The following is a 17,031-nucleotide window of genomic DNA, read 5'->3' as shown; positions in this document are numbered from 1 at the left end:
ATTTAAACATCCTTATAAGTCTCGATCCAACTAGAGAATAATAAAAACACAACAAAATCCCCCATGTGCTGCAACCAATATGGCAAATGCAATTTGTCACGCATGAATGACTTCGAAAACACTCCTTGGATTAGGTTGAGGTTGCCTGACTTTTTGCCAGCCAACCACGCAGGCAGCCAGTCAGCAACAACAAACTCAATGCAACAACAATATTAATATTTATTTTGTTTTCATTTATTTTCTTGAGTTTGCCTCTGCGATAATGCTCTACAAAACATAATGGTCTAACGGGCCCATGACACATTCAACATCATCATCGAGAGCAAAAACAAACAAAAAATTGTAGTCGTCCTCCACATCATCATTTTCCAAAACCCCAACATTGTTCTTGTTTTAATTCTTGTTGTTGTTGTCTATAAGAAGAAAAAGTTGTAGCGGCGGAAAAACGTCGTATGTTGTCAGTCTGTTAGTCATTGTTTGGCCTGACACACAGAAATTTACTACTCGTATAAGAAAATATTTATGCAGCACGGATCTGTTGTTAAAAGTCTTCAAAAATCAAATGTACAATACACCTTAATTTTTTATGCGGACTACAGTAACTGACAAAATAATTAAGATATAAGAATATTTTTACTGAACTAGATCTGAACTAGAACTGAACTAGATCTGAACTAGATCTATACTAGAACTGAACTAGATCTATACTAGAACTGAACTAGATCTATACTAGAACTGAACTAGAACTGTACTAGAACTGAACTAGAACTGTACTAGAACTGAACTAGAACTGAACTAGAACTGAACTAGAACTGAACTAAACTGAACCAGAACTGAACTAGAACTGAACTAGAACTGAACTAGAACTGAACTAGAACTGAACTAGAACTGAACTAGAACTGAACTAGAAATGAACTAGAACTGAACTAGAACTGAACTAGAACTGAACTAGAACTGAACTAGAACTGAACTAGAACTGAACTAGAACTGAACTAGAACTGAACTAGAACTGAACTAGAACTGAACTAGAACTGAACTAGAACTGAACTAGAACTGAACTAGAACTGAACTAGAACTGAACTAGAACTGAACTAGAAACTGAACTAGAACTGAACTAGAACTGAACTAGAACTGAACTAGAACTGAACTAGAACTGAACTAGAACTGAACTAGAACTGAACTAGAACTGAACTAGAACTGAACTAGAACTGAACTAGAACTGAACTAGAACTGAACTAGAACTGAACTAGAACTGAACTAGAACTGAACTAGAACTGAACTAGAACTGAACTAGAACTGAACTAGAACTGAACTAGAACTGAACTAGAACTGAACTAGAACTGAACTAGAACTGAACTAGAACTGAACTAGAACTGAACTGAACTAGAACTGAACTAGAACTGAACTACTGAACTAGAACTGAACTAGAACTGAACTAAAACTGTACTAAAACTGTACTAGAACTGAACTAGAACTGAACTAGAACTGAACTAGAACCGAACTAGAACTGAACTAGAACTGAACTAGAACTGAACTAGAACTGAACCAGAACTGAACTAGAACCGAACTAGAACTGAACTAGAACTGAACTAGAACTGAACTAGAACTGAACTAGAACTGAACTAGAAATGAACTAGAACTGAACTGAACTAGAACTGAACTAGAACTGAACTAGAACTGAACTAGAACTGAACTAGAAATGAACTAGAACTGATCTAGAACTGAGCTATAGCTGAACTGATCTAGAATTGAACTAGTCCAAAAAATATGCCTCATATTACGAAAACACATACCGTGCATTCATGTTGGCAAAGAGTAGATCTTGTCAGCCTTGACTCTTTTGCGCGACAAAAGAAAAAAAGTTGTATGTATATGATTTTCAGAAACACATAGTACTTGAATATATAAACATAAAAATGAACTTACTAGAACTGACAACTCCAAAGAAAATCCTCTACAAAGTATTGTAGTTCCAATGTTTTTTGTTGGTTAGGATTTTAATCATATACTATGAAAGGTTTTTAAGTTTAGAATATTTAACTATATTTTATTATTTTTGGAATAATATGCTAGAACAGTTTCGAACAACAAAACTAAATTTTTTTCTAACAACTATGAGGTTCGTTGCAGGAATAGATGTTTGGTTAAGCCAACCAAAATGTTTGTTGTCATGAGTTTTTTCAATATTAAAGATATTAAAAACTGAATAAAAAGTTGTTGCTGATTAGATCTTAATTTATTTATCACAAATGAACAATTTCCTCTATAAATAATTAAACATTTAAATTTAACCTCAATTTTTGCTTAAATATTAAATGTTGACAAAGTGGTCATGTGGTTTTTACTTTACGAATGTCACATATTTTTCCATCATCATAAAATTCCACTAAAATTTGTTCCTCTTCAGTTAATGAAGTCATAAAGATTCCGCAAGCAGACGAACTCAGCCGCCAACCAACTAGCCAGCCAGCCAGTCATCCAGTCATCATCAGCATGGACAATTATATAGATTTCAAATAAATTCATTTAATAGAGTTGAGTTTTTGGAATTAGGAAACCAGTAAAAAGCTAAAACCAGTAGCAAAAGAACATTTAAAAAATATCTCTGTGAAGATATTTATGATTGTATGTCTGTCCGTCTGTCTGGCCATACGGTAGTCATGTCATGAGGATGAGACAGGCGTTGCAACTGGAAACAATTATGCAAAGCAAGCGTAAGACAACATGTTGGCTGTGGTTGTAGTCATCGTATGTATAATTAAGTCTAGCATTTAAATGTTGCTATAGGAACAGGCCATAAAGATGGAGCAACAGCATTGTAGTTGTCTTCATCAGGAATATTTATGTTAAATAACTTAACAAACCACCACGCAATCGAATCGACAAAAAAGAGAGAGAAAAGGAGTAACAGTTTGAGTCAATGTCTTGAATATACATAGATAGTGTAGACTACACCCATTAGTGATGCCGAAAACGATTCATAATTTTCAAATTGATGTTGCAGTTATGGCGCCAAAAAATATAAAAAACGGAAGAAAAACATCAGGCAGGAGCGGGAATACCAGTGTAGTAAAGGAGTTTATTGTTTTAGAATATTTAAACTTATCCAATTATTAAATATCTATGTATATATAGATATACATAGATAGTGGCATATGTGTATTTCTTTAGATTTGATATAATATACATCCTTCTATTAACCCAACCTAACCATGTATATATCACATTTATTATATTTCTTTCTCCTTCTCTTTCCAGGCCGAAATGCATATGGACCATTCGATATTAGTGCCATCTATGGGTCTTGGACCACCACCACCTCATCAACCCCTACCACCTAGCGTTGTCAAACATCGTAACGTCGAACAGCTTGACATTCCCACGTCGAAAAAATCCAAAGGACTCGACGAAGCGTCCGCCTATCAATTGGAGTATCAGCACTATCAGTCTTTAATGTATGCCCACTGTGCCCAGCAGCAAAGAATGGTGGCAGCTGGTCAAATGTCAGCCTTTCGACCGTGGCCTCAGCCTAAAACCTTTATGCATGCTGCTGCCTATAATGCAGCAGCTGTGGCAGCTTTATCTACACTTCCTTATCTGAGTCAAGAACCACCAGTGTTGCAAAATCCCGAACGTGTGGTGCGTTCTACGGATCGTGAACGTTTCGAGAGAACGTATCAGCCAAATGTGGCTTTAGCACCTAGAAAGACACATCTCTCGCAAGAGCGTGAAAAGGAACAGAGGGAGCTAAGGGAAAGGGAGCGAATAGAAAGAGAAAGGGAAAGAGAAATTGAAAGAATAAGAGAACGTGAGAGGTCAAGAGAACGGGAGCGAGAGTTTGAAAGGGAAAGAGAAATGCAAAAGAAGTTGCAGATACAACAACAGCAGCAGCAGCAACAACAACTTAAACAACAACAGCAACCACCTTTAGTAACTAACATATGTGAAGGTGAAATACAAATAAAACAGGAAAGGGCGCCTACACCTTGTGAAATGTCTCCTACTCCCCCGCCCCTTAGCAATCACAGCGAAGAGGAACGACGCTGTAGTAATGGTCCTTTAATGGAAAGTGAAGCCCCCACAACGCCTTTAGTCTCCCCCTTGGCCTTAAGTCGACATAAAACCTTGCCCCCTACCACACACCTCAGTCACATGGAAGTGCAAACACGACGTCTTTCCCTGCAAAATTCCAATTCTTCCGCTAATTCGGCCTCCTCAGCGTCATCGGCATCAGCCACCTCAACAACACCCACAAATTTAACATCACCCCAACAACAACAACCATTATTACCTGCCCAAAAATTACAACAACAACTACATCATCATCATCACCAACAACAACATCCAGCAGCAGCGCCACCATCATCAGCCACACACCTACAACAACGAATACCAAGTCATCATGGAGCAGTAGTCCATGGACCCCAGCCATATATAAGACAATCTCCTTCACCTTCACATGCGCATTGCAACAATGCCAGCTGCAATAATCCACGAAGTCCTGAGGAATTTGGTGGTTCCAATGAAATCACCTCCTCGACATCGCCTTTGCCACAAAATCAACAACAACAACAGCATGCACAAACTATAATTGCCACTGTTAATCATCACAATAAATTGTTGCCCAACTGTGGTACATATGGTGCTAACAACAACAATGGCGGCAGTGGTCAGCAGCAACAGCACAATGATCTGACTGGTCGCATACGCATTAGTAAAAATTTAATTAATCAGAATAATATAATGCGATCACCCACACCACCACCTCATCCTCTAACCTCAGTTAACAATCCCCAACAACAACATCCTCCTCATCATCATCTGCACCATCAGCAGCAGCAACAACAACAACAGTCACATCTCAATCAACATCCGCAGCCTGGTCTTCAAAGCCAACAACAAGCGGTGACGGCAGCTCAAAATCATCAACAACAGTATGATTACTATAAACAAAATCAAAGATATTATCAGCAACAACCACAACAACAACAACATTTAACGCCACAACAACAGCAACAACAACAACAACGTAATCATGCTACTCTAACAGCAAATCTTAATCATCATCAACAACAGCAGCAGCAACAACATTCACCATCACAGTCTTCCAATGCAAATACGCCAACAGGCCTTAATTTAACCACAAATTTGACAGCGGCCTCTAATACAGCAACAACAACAGCAGTTCCAGCAGCAATTGCCAATGCTAAAACAATGTTACCGCAACAACAAAATCATGACAAGCCTCATTTGCGTACACCGCAGGCCTTTATGAATCAACATCATTTACAGAATGGTCGTACGACCAACACCACCACGACAACCATGAACAGTGAATTTGAATTGTCCACAGATACCGATGACGAAAGTGTCAACGATGGCGAAGCCGATAGCAGCAATACACTAACACCCTGGGAGTTGGCCATCGAAACATTACGTGACTCACGACCCAAAGACAGAGAACGTTTGCTCAATATGCTGCAAAGAATTTTAAACGAAAATCAACATTATCGCTTGCAAAATCAACAGCTTAAAGAACTAATTGAAGTTCGCAACGAACAAATTGCCAAATTACAAACGGAATTGCAACACTGTCAACGCCAGTTGGAAAGCTTGCAAATTAATCCCAGGCCAGCGGCAGCAGTGAATGGCAGTGGTGGCCTTGGTAACGGTTTAATAACCAAAGCATTGCGCAAAGAGTGTGATGATCAAATGCTGTTGAGAGTACCGCTGAAAAAGTCGCAGCGAAGAGAGCCCGAGAACTATGAGCGTGAGTTAAGGGAAAGTGAGGAGAGAGCACAAAGACAGTGTGAGGAGAGTATACAGTATAATTTGACACAAATCAAAAGAGAATTAAGTGAGTCCATGGAGGAGGATGAACCGGAGGAAGATAATGAATCGAGCACCACCACTCTAGAGCAGAGATCAACGAATGAGAGTTCTCAGCATCATGTGGAAAGTACACAGCCTGAACATGGCCAGCAGCAACAACAACAGCAAAGGGGAGAGGAAAATCAAAACGAAGCCTCTTCCGAATCCGAACAAGAGGATGAAGAAGATGAACAGCGTATGTCTTCCACACAAAATCAAAAACGATCTCATGATGATGATGATGATAACAATGCAGTCAAGGAAAATCACATTAAATTAGAAAATGCAATAAATCAAAAAGACTTTCAGCAAGCTGCCCAGCAAATGGCCAATAATGACAACCAACAAACCGAGGCCGATGAGTCCGAACAAGAAGAAGATGAAGAACGAGAGCGAGATGGAGTTGGAGTTGGTCATGAACGGGAAGAAAACGATGATGAAGAGGATATGGAAGAAGATGATGATGACGAAGAAGAGGAGGAGGAACGTATACAGGCACCACATACGAATGCTCTTTCGACACCACCCACAGCTACCACGCCCTTATCACCCGATTCTGCTGCCACTGCTGGTCAGTTATTCGATAGCAGCAATAGTAGTGATGAGTCCTCCATGAAAAAAGCTCAAATGTCAGCCTCTAATGCTTTAGCCAAAATGAATTCCGAAACTAATGATGCCGATGATGACGACGATGAGGATGAGGAAAATGATGGTCATCGCAACAACAATCATGTCGTAGAGTCAACTAACAACAACAACAACAATCATTCAGATAATGAGGACAGTCAATCAAATAATGCTGAAAGCGATAACGATAACTCCGATACAGATGAGCAGCCTCCCCACACACATATACACAAACCGCGGCATTTTAGAGTAGACAACAACAATCAAGTGACCACAACAGCGGCGGCAACGGCAACAGCAACAGCAAACACCACAAACATTATAAATACTTCCATAAATCAAACGACAACGCCTCCTAACACTACCACGGTTGTGTTGGCTACCAAGGCCAGCAAAAAATTAACTCCAACAACGAATAATGATATAATAATCAAACAGGAATATCTATAATTAAGAATTTTTCGAACCCTTAATCCCTCGAACTCCCACGCAAAATTTATAAATAATTAAAACGGAAAAATAATTGTAAAATTATGAAAACAAATTAAATGTGCCGATTTCAAAAGAAAAAATTAGATTTTAAGAAGAATTTAAAAAGAAACTTAAAAAGCTTTTATTTCAAGGCACTTTTTTGTTAATATTCTCCCCCAACTATGTACTTTTTTAGACTCTCAACAAATCATAAAAGCTTTTTTAAGGGATTTAAAAGACTCAGGATATTTTGTTTGAATAGGAAGAACTTTTGTTCTCCCATAGTTTTTTTCGTTTGTTAACAAACAATCGGTTTAAACAGCTAAAGCTTTCAAATATTAGTTTTTCCAAATTATATTTGATTTAAAAGCTAAGTTATAGAACGAACTTTGAGTGCCTTTCATGTAAATTTTTTACTTGCAGTTCTCATTCGTTTTAAAAACTATACCATTAAATAGATAACAAAAGCTTAAAACGAAAGCTTTAATGTTAACAAAATGTTTTTTAATAAATTCAAAGATTTCACGTTTTTAAAACTTTCATGTTTGATTGTTAAACATTGTTACAAAACTTTTTGATGTGTAACAACTTTTTTTTAAAATAAAAAGCTTTTATTTAATAGGTTTTCGTCTAAATTTTGAGGTTTTATTTTTCATTTATTTAAAAAATTTTTCGAAAAATCTTAAACCATAAGCTTTAAAGCAATATCAATAAAAAAAACTGTGATTAGTTTGAAAATAAAGTTTTATAAAATAAACTTTAACAAGAACTTTTTTGAAATAAATTCCAAAAGTTCTCATTTTCAAAGTTAATACAAAACTTTTTTAATACAAAACTTTTTAATAAAAAACTTTTAACTTTTTTCCTGTAAAATTTTAAATTTAGGCTTAAATTATTAAGCTTTTTAGAGAAATCTTACGAGTTTAAAATTTGTTAAAAAATGTAAATATTTTTATAAAATTGAAATGAAAATTTATATTAGAAAGCTTTTGTTTTAATAAAGCTTTGAGTTTAATGTTTAAAAGTTTCAACAAAGCTTTTGTTTTAAAAAAGCTTTTAATATGGTTTACACATTTCTCTATGTTTAAAACATTTGAATTTATACGTTTTAAAATAAAGCTTTTGTTTTAACAAAGCTTTTTTTTTGCTAAACAACTTGCCTAACTCTTTGTCTTGAAATTTCCTTAAACCAAAAGCTAGATTTGTTTCCATTTGCTTTCAAAGCTCCCTCTCCTCCTTCTCTTAAACTTTCGTCTTTATTTTGTAAATTTTTTTAATTAAATTTTTCGTCAAACTTATTTCTTAACTACTTCTAAAAAGCTTAACAAAACTGTACTCTATATAGCTATCGATACACAAAAACAAATGTATTAGTTTAAGTTAAAAACAACAAATTCTTTGCTAGATTTTAAGTACAAACAAACCAACAACAAAAACAAAAAAGCTCTTTAAATTATTTTGTTTACAAAACAAAATTCTTTAAACAGAAAAAAAATGCTAAAAAAAAATATTTAAAAACAAATTGTAAAAAATAAAATTTATAAAAATAGTCATCTGTGAGATTAAAAACAAAACAAAAAATTTAACGTTAAAAATTTGAGTTTTAAAAACTTTAAATCAAAAAAATGACCTCCTCCCTCCCTGTCCTTTTTTTAGAAAACCGTTAGTTGTAAATGACAGTCAAAAATTTAAATTAAAAGCTTAAAAGCTTAAACGAAAATTTAAAATTATAACCAGGTTTTGCATAATTATTAAAATTGATATTAGAAAACACTATTCAAAATGAACAAATAAATAACAAAATTTATCAAAAAACAAAATTAATTATAAGATTTCAAATTGTAAATTTCTTAACTTAATCTTTATGTAATTTTATTTTTCTTTTTTCTCTAACTATCTAACTCAATCTAACTGTCTCTCTTTCACTCTATCTTTATAATATTTGGATAACAAAACATACAAAAAAAGAAATTTGTAAATTTAGCCGTTAAACACTGGAAAAAATAACTTTGTCAAAAGTTCTATTTCAAAACATAAAGTAAGAAACAACATTGTAATACTTAAAAACCATTTGTAGTTTGTGATTACATTTAGAATTTTCTTTAATTATTGTATTTTTTGTTTGTTTCAATTTTAAAAATTCAAAATTATTTTTAAGTGTTATTAAAAACCATATATTTTTTTCAAATCCCTTTCGTTTTAAAAAGGGTTTCAATTTATGCTTTATTAGTTTAGTATGTATGTATTTAGTGAAAAAACAAAAGAAATTTTATTGTAAATGTGTTATTGTTTGAGCTCAAAGAAAAGTAAATTTGTTATGTTGTTTTCAACGTTTCAAAGTTTTCAAATTGTTCGTTCCTTTTCTTATTTCTATTGGAGCCAAGAAAATTCATTGGATTTCAACGGGAAAAGCTTAAATAGTTTTAGTTCAGCTCTAGTTCAGTTCTAGTTCTGTTCTAGTTCTGTTCTAGTTCTGTTCTAGTTCTGTTCTAGTTCTGTTCTAGTTCTGTCTAGTTCTGTTCTAGTTCTGTTCTAGTTCTGTTCTAGTTCTGTTCTAGTTCTGTTCTAGTTCTGTTCTAGTTCTGTTCTAGTTCTGTTCTAGTTCTGTTCTAGTTCTGTTCTAGTTCTGTTCTAGTTCTGTTCTAGTTCTGTTCTAGTTCTGTTCTAGTTCTGTTCTAGTTCTGTTCTAGTTCTGTTCTAGTTCTGTTCTAGTTCTGTTCTAGTTCTGTTCTAGTTCTGTTCTAGTTCTGTTCTAGTTCTGTTCTAGTTCTGTTCTAGTTCTGTTCTAGTTCTGTTCTAGTTCTGTTCTAGTTCTGTTCTAGTTCTGTCTAGTTCTGTTCTAGTTCTGTTCTAGTTCTGTTCTAGTTCTGTTCTAGTTCTGTTCTAGATCTGTTCTAGTTCAGTTCTAGTTCAGTTCTAGTTCAGTTCTAGTTCAGTTCTAGTTCTGTTCCAATTCTGTTCTAGTTCTGTTCTAGTTCTGTTCTAGTTCTGTTCTAGTTCTGTTCTAGTTCTGTTCTAGTTCTGTTCTAGTTCTGTTCTAGTTCTGTTCTAGTTCTGTTCTAGTTCTGTTCTAGTTCTGTTCTAGTTCTGTTCTAGTTCTGTTCTAGTTCTGTTCTAGTTCTGTTCTAGTTCTGTTCTAGTTCTGTTCTAGTTCTGTTCTAGTTCTGTTCTAGTTCTGTTCTAGTTCTGTTCTAGTTCTGTTCTAGTTCTGTTCTAGTTCTGTTCTAGTTCTGTTCTAGTTCTGTTCTAGTTCTGTTATAGTTCTGTTCTAGTTCTGTTCTAGTTCAGTTCTAGTTCAGTTCTAGTTCCAGTTCACTTCTAGTTCAGTTCTAGTTCAGTTCTAGTTCAGTTCTAGTTCAGTTCTAGTTCAGTTCTAGTTCAGTTCAGTTCTAGTTCAGTTCTAGTTCAGTTCTAGTTCAGTTCTAGTTCAGTTCTAGTTCAGTTCTAGTTCAGTTCTAGTTCAGTTCTAGTTCAGTTCTAGTTCAGTTCTAGTTCAGTTCTAGTTCAGTTCTAGTTCAGTTCTAGTTCAGTTCTAGTTCAGTTCTAGTTCAGTTCTAGTTCAGTTCTAGTTCAGTTCTAGTTCAGTTCTAGTTCAGTTCTAGTTCAGTTCTAGTTCAGTTCTAGTTCAGTTCTAGTTCAGTTCTAGTTCAGTTCAAGTTTAGTTCTAGTTCAGTTCTAGTTCAGTTCTAGTTCAGTTCTAGTTCAGTTCTAGTTCAGTTCTAGTTCAGTTCTAGTTCAGTTCTAGTTCAGTTCTAGTTCAGTTCTAGTTCAGTTCTAGTTCAGTTCTAGTTCAGTTCTAGATCAGTTCTAGTTCAGTTCTAGTTCAGTTCTAGTTCAGTTCTAGTTCAGTTCTAGATCAGTTCTAGTTCAGTTCTAGTTCACTTCTAGTTCAGTTCCAGATCAGTTCTAGTTCAGTTCAAGTTAAGTTCAGTTCTAGTTCAGTTCTAGTTCACTTCTAGTTCAGTTCCAGATCAGTTCTAGTTCAGTTCAAGTTAAGTTCTAGTTCAGTTCAAGTTAAGTTCAGTTCCAGTTCAGTACTAGTCCAGTTCCAGATCTGTTCTAGTTCTGTTCTAGATCTGTTCTAGTTCTGTTCTAGTTCTGTTCTAGTTCTGTTCTAGTTCTGTTCTAGTTCTGTTCTAGTTCTGTTCTAGTTCTGTTCTAGTTCTGTTCTAGTTCTGTTCTAATTCTGTTCTAGTTCTGTTCTAGTTCTGTTCTAGTTCTGTTCTAGTTCTGTTCTAGTTCTGTTCTAGTTCTGTTCTAGTTCTGTTCTAGTTCTGTTCTAGCTCTGTTCTAGTTCTATTCCAGATCTGTTCTAGTTCTGTTCTAGTTCTGTGTCTAGTTCTGTTCTAGTTCTGTTCTAGTTCTGTTCTAGTTCTGTTCTAGTTCTGTTCTAGTTCTGTTCTAGTTCTGTTCTAGTTCTGTTCTAGTTCTGTTCTAGTCTGTTCTAGTTCTGTTCTAGTTCTGTTTCTAGTTCTGTTCTAGTTCTGTTCTAGTTCTGTTCTAGTTCTGTTCTAGTTCTGTTCTAGTTCTGTTTCTAGTTCTGTTCTAGTTCTGTTCTAGTCTGTTCTAGTTCTGTTCTAGTTCTGTTCTAGCTCTGTTCTAGTTCTATTCCAGATTCTGTTCTAGTTTCTGTTCTAGTTCTGTTCTAAGTTCTGTTCAGTTCTGTTCTAGTTCTGTTCTAGTTCTGTTCTAGTTTTCTGTTCTAGTTCTGTTCTAGTTCTGTTCTAGTTCTGTTCTAGTTCTGTTTCTAGTTCTGTTCTAGTTCTGTTCTAGTTCTAGTCTAGTTCTGTTCTAGTTCTGTTCTAGTTCTGTTCTAGTTCTGTTCTAGTTCTGTTCTAGTTCTGTTCTAGTTCTGTTCTAGTTCTGTTCTAGTTCTGTTCTAGTTCTGTTCTAGCTCTGTTCTAGTTCTATTCCAGATCTGTTCTAGTTCTGTTCTAGTTCTGTTCTAGTTCTGTTCTAGTTCTGTTCTAGTTCTGTTCTAGTTCTGTTCTAGTTCTGTTCTAGTTCTGTTCTAGTTCTGTTCTAGTTCTGTTCTAGTTCTGTTCTAGTTCTGTTCTAGTTCTGTTCTAGTTCTGTTCTAGCTCTGTTCTAGTTCTATTCCAGATCTGTTCTAGTTCTGTTCTAGTTCTGTTCTAGTTCTGCTCTAGTTCTGTTCTAGTTCTGTTCTAGTTCTATTCTAGTTCTGTTCTAGTTCTGTTCTAGTTCAGTAAAAATTCTGTTCTAGTTGTAGTTCTGTTCTTGTTCAGTTCTAGTTCAGTTCTAGTTCAGTTCTAGTTCAGTTCTAGTTCAGTTCTAGTTCAGTTCTAGTTCAGTTCTAGTTCAGTTCTAGTTCAGTTCTAGTTCAGTTCTAGTTCAGTTCTAGTTCAGTTCTAGTTCAGTTCTAGTTCAGTTCTAGTTCAGTTCTAGTTCAGTTCTAGTTCAGTTCTAGTTCAGTTCTAGTTCAGTTCTAGTTCAGTTCTAGTTCAGTTCTAGTTCAGTTCTAGTTCAGTTCTAATTCAGTTCTAGTTCAGTTCTAGTTCAGTTCTAGTTCAGTTCTAGTTCAGTTCTAGTTCAGTTCTAGTTCAGTTCTAGTTCAGTTCTAATTCAGTTCTAGTTCAGTTCTAGTTCAGTTCTAGTTCAGTTCTAGTTCAGTTCTAGTTCAGTTCTAGTTCAGTTCTAGTTCAGTTCTAGTTCAGTTCTAGTTCAGTTCTAGTTCAGTTCTAGTTCAGTTCTTGTTCTGTTCTAGTTCTGTCCTAGTTCTGTTCTAGTTCTGTCCTAGTTCTGTTCTAGTTCTGTTCTATTTCTGTTCTAGTTCTGTTCTAGTTTTGTTCCAGTTCTGCTCTAGTTCTAATGAAGTTCAGTTTTGGTTCTGTTCATTTTAATCAAAAGGCTTTAAATTTTTAACTTTTGCTTCAAAATCGTTAATTTTCTATACAACGTTATTCACTTTTCTTTGAGTGTATTAACACTTAGCGCTTGTTTAATTTTGTATACTTAAACTATAATTTAACTAATTCTTTTTAGTTATTTTCTTTTAAACATTTAAGACATTAAATTTTTTATCAAATTATTATAAACAATTTCAACCACTTTAAAGTAACAAAGCTTTGTGGATTTTAAAAAATTTCTTTAAAACTTTCCTTTTTTAAAACTATCTAACCCAAAAAAAAAACAAATTTCTTAAGAATTTAAACAACGTGTGCTTCCCCTTAAAAAAACATTGCTAATTTCAAAGAAATATTTTAAAAATAAACCCTGTTAAATAAATATTTTCTGTTTATGTAGAATTTCTAAAATTTCAAAAATTTCTTTAATATTTGCAAACAGGGTTTAGGTGTAAAAAAAAAATAAATTCGGCTTAGCCAAGTCTAAATAAATTTCTCTACTTTTTTTGTAAAACAAAATGTGTGCCAATTTTAAAATTTCTTTTTAATTAAAACATTTAATTTTTAAAAAAATTGTTAATTTATTTTAAAAATAAAGCAAAATTAAGCTTCTTTATGTAAGAAGTGAAATTTTGCCAAAATCACATTGAAACCAAAGCTTTAAATTTAATTATGAAATAAATATATAAAAAAAAGAATTATACAAATTTTGCAAAACAAGAGAACATTTTTGTAATATTTTTTTTTATTTTTAAATAATTTAATTTTAGATAATTAGTTTTTATTTTAGTTAACTGTTAAGTGAGGCTTAATTTTTAGAGAATTTTTAATAAATTATTTTAGTTTTTATTTTAATTTTTATTGTTTTGATGTTAAGACATTTATTTTTAATAATTAGTTTAGGTTTTAATAATATTAATTTAACAACAACAAAAATATGTTAAAAAAAGAAAAGAAAACACAAATTATCAAACCCACCAGTTATTTATTAAATTAAATTTAAAATGTAAAATGCAAAAATGTAATAATTAATTTAAATAATTTTTAATTGAGTTTAAATAAATTTTAAAGTATTATGCAAAATATGTTACTTTTATAAAAAACAACAACAACAACAGCAACACACAAGAAAAATATTAAATTAAAGTAAAAATTAAATAATTTTGCTTTTTTTTTTTTGTAATGTTTTAAAAAAGTTTATTAAACATTTAAAAGTTTTAAGCTCAAATTGAAATATTTTTTCTCTAACTGTAAATATTTTTTTTTTTTTATAAGAACAAAAAATAGCAAGATTTTAGAAAAATCTTTAAATAAAACTAAAAAATTATGTTATTGTTAAATTAAATTTTCTGTTTAAATTTTGGGTCTTTAGTAACTAATTTAATTATAATTATAAGCTTTTTTAATTTAATTAATAAAATTAATTAAACCTTGGACCCGGTTTATAAACAAAAAAAAACAAAACCCTCATTAAGACGTTAGTTTAAATTAGTTGTTAAACAAAATAGAAATTTTTGTAAACAAAATAAAATTTTTCGCAAAAGTTTAATAATTATGCTATTAATTATAAAAAAAACACATACACACGAACTACAAAATATTGTTAATATAAAAAATTTATTTAAAATAAATTCAAAAAAAAATAAATAAAAATAAAAATTACATATTTAAAACTTTAAATAAACAAAACAAAAAGGATTTTTATTTAACAATTTTGTTTTTTTTAATTTTTTTATTAAAAAAAAAAACTCAAAAGCAAAGTTTAACAACAAGACTTACCAAAAAACAAAAAAAAACATAAAACACAAGACCATGAATATTATAAAAATAACAACAACAACAAAAACAAATGGTATTCAAATTAGCATTAAATATATATGGCCAAAAACAAATTTCTACTTAAAAAAAAAAAAAAAACAAAAACAAAAAAACTCTCTTAAAAAATATTTAAAGGAACAAAGAATTTAAACAAATTAAGATTACAAACGTAATATTATTAAATAATTTCTATGCTATAATTTAAACCTTATAAAAAAAAATATTAAATATTAAAAGGTTTTCAGTACAAATTTTATATTTAAATAACAAAAAAACCTTAAAAAATGCATAAAACTTCATAACAACTTTAATAAACAAAATAATAGAAAGCATAAACAATCATTTTTTTTAATAAAAAAAACCAACAATTTCCCACAATTAAAAAAATTTTCAGTTTAAACCTCTGCCCCCTACCCAGATTTCCAAAAAATAAAAAAAACCTTGTATAAAATTTAAAAACATTAAAATCCAACCCCCCCCCCCCCCCCCCCTCTAACCCTAAACAAAACTTAAACTTACTTTAACAAAAACCACAACAAAATGCAATAATTATAAAAAAAATAAAACATATTTAACAAACGCATTAAAAAACAAACAAAACGAACGTCAAGTAATTTCCCTCAAAAAACAAAAATCAAACGTTTCATATTATTATTATTATAGCATAACGAAAAATTAATTAAAAATTAATAATAAAACATTATTTAAACAAACAAAAAAACACATATAATTATTATAATATAACAAAAATTCATTACATTTTAAATTTAAAAAAAAAACAAAATAAAAACAACACAAAAACAATTTATGAATATGTATAAAATTTAACAAAAACAAAATCTACAAGCAAAAAAAAAACAAAGAAAATACAAAAATTAAATAAAAAAGAAACATAAACAAAAACAAGTTATTATAAATATTATGCAAATAAAATGATTACACAAAAAATTACAAAAATTTAAGAATTGTGTTGTTATTTTGAGTGTGTTATTTCCGGCAGTGTCGCCAGATGTGGGGATTTTCAACAAATTGGGGATTTCATGTTTTAATTGGGGATGCAATTTCAAAGTCTACATTTTTCTGGCACCACTGATTCCTAGAGTTGTATAGGGCTGTCAACGGATGTGGAACAAAAGAAGAAATTTTTCTTAGAGGTGAGTTTTTAGTGTAAACACAAACCTTAACAAAGAAGGAAAGTTGTTCAATATTCAAGACAAAAACCTAAATAATAATGTTTCACAATAGTTACTCACAAATATAGCTTAAAAGAGTGTAATGTTTTATTGGCAAAAAGTAAAATTAAAACAAAAATTTGCTTAAATCCAAATTTTATACCAACCATCAATGAAAATAAGCATGTATTGTGTTTATCATTCGTGTAACATATCGGAACAAACGTGTATTTATAAGGTTTGTTTGGTATTGAAAATTTAGCAAAATCGTTTCAAAATTTCTCCTAAACATTTGGTCCGCCCAGAATGTCATTACTACATTGATGATTATTGCTACACAAATGATATAACTTTCCTTAAGTTAGTTTTAGAAATTACACTAGTAAATATAGGAACCTATTTGACACTAGCCGCCATAAAAGAATCCCCTCAGCCCATAATTTTCACCAGACCATAGACGCGATAATCTGGACTATAGTCCAGATTACGAAGGAAACTATAGTACAGACTAGAGAGTTGATTACAAAAGATACTTTAGTTCAGACTATAGACGAGACCATAGTCTACAATCCAGACTATATACGAGAATATAGCCCAGACAATAGATTAGACTATAGTCCAGACTATAGACAAGAATATAATGAATATAATCCAGACTAAAGACAAGAATATAGTCCATACGAGACTATATACGGGACTATAGTTCGGAATATACATAAGATTATAGTCCACACCATAGATGAGTCTATGTTTCACTATAAACGAGGCTTGAGACGAGATTACAGTACGTACAATAGACGTGACGATAGTGCAAACTATACAAGAGACTATAGTAGAATCGACCATAGACGAGAATATATTCCACACTATAATCCAGACTAGACATGAATCTATAGTCCAGATTATAAACGAAACTTTAGACAAGACTACAGTAAAACCTATAAACGAGACTATAGTCCAGGCTATACACGATACTAGTGACGAGACTATAGTCCAGACTATAGACTACACTATAGTGCAGACTATGGACGAAACTATAATGCAGACAAGGCTATAGCGCAAAGTATAGACTACACTATAGTCCAGTCTATAGCACAGACTATAGTCCAGGCTACAGTCCAGACACTAGTCTTGGCTGTAGTCCAGACTCTAGTCCAGCCTATAATCCAGGATATAGCCCAGACTATAGTAAAGCCTATGGTCCAGGC

The 17,031-nt window shown here is 32.3% G+C and overlaps 1 protein-coding gene across 1 annotated transcript in view; it reads left to right on the top strand.

Annotated features, from left to right (window-relative positions):
* Positions 1 to 7,670, top strand: part of LOC119602491 (putative mediator of RNA polymerase II transcription subunit 26) — a gene marked incomplete at its 5' end in the record, with an annotated part of 21,310 nt that extends 13,640 nt beyond the window's left edge. The window contains one exon of the mRNA XM_037954029.1: positions 3,259 to 7,670. Coding sequence (XP_037809957.1) covers positions 3,259 to 6,948 — 3,690 coding nt within the window. The remainder of the gene's footprint in view (positions 1 to 3,258) is intronic.
* Between the last annotated feature and the right edge of the window lie 9,361 nt (positions 7,671 to 17,031).

The sequence above is a fragment of the Lucilia sericata genome, unplaced genomic scaffold (genome assembly GCF_015586225.1).
Source record: "Lucilia sericata isolate MDLA Ls3-8-SP2 unplaced genomic scaffold, ASM1558622v1 Contig000235F_arrow, whole genome shotgun sequence".
Taxonomy (NCBI): Eukaryota; Metazoa; Arthropoda; class Insecta; order Diptera; family Calliphoridae; genus Lucilia; species Lucilia sericata.
Note: the sequence above shows the minus strand (reverse complement) of the source record. Positions and strands in the feature narration are given on the sequence as shown.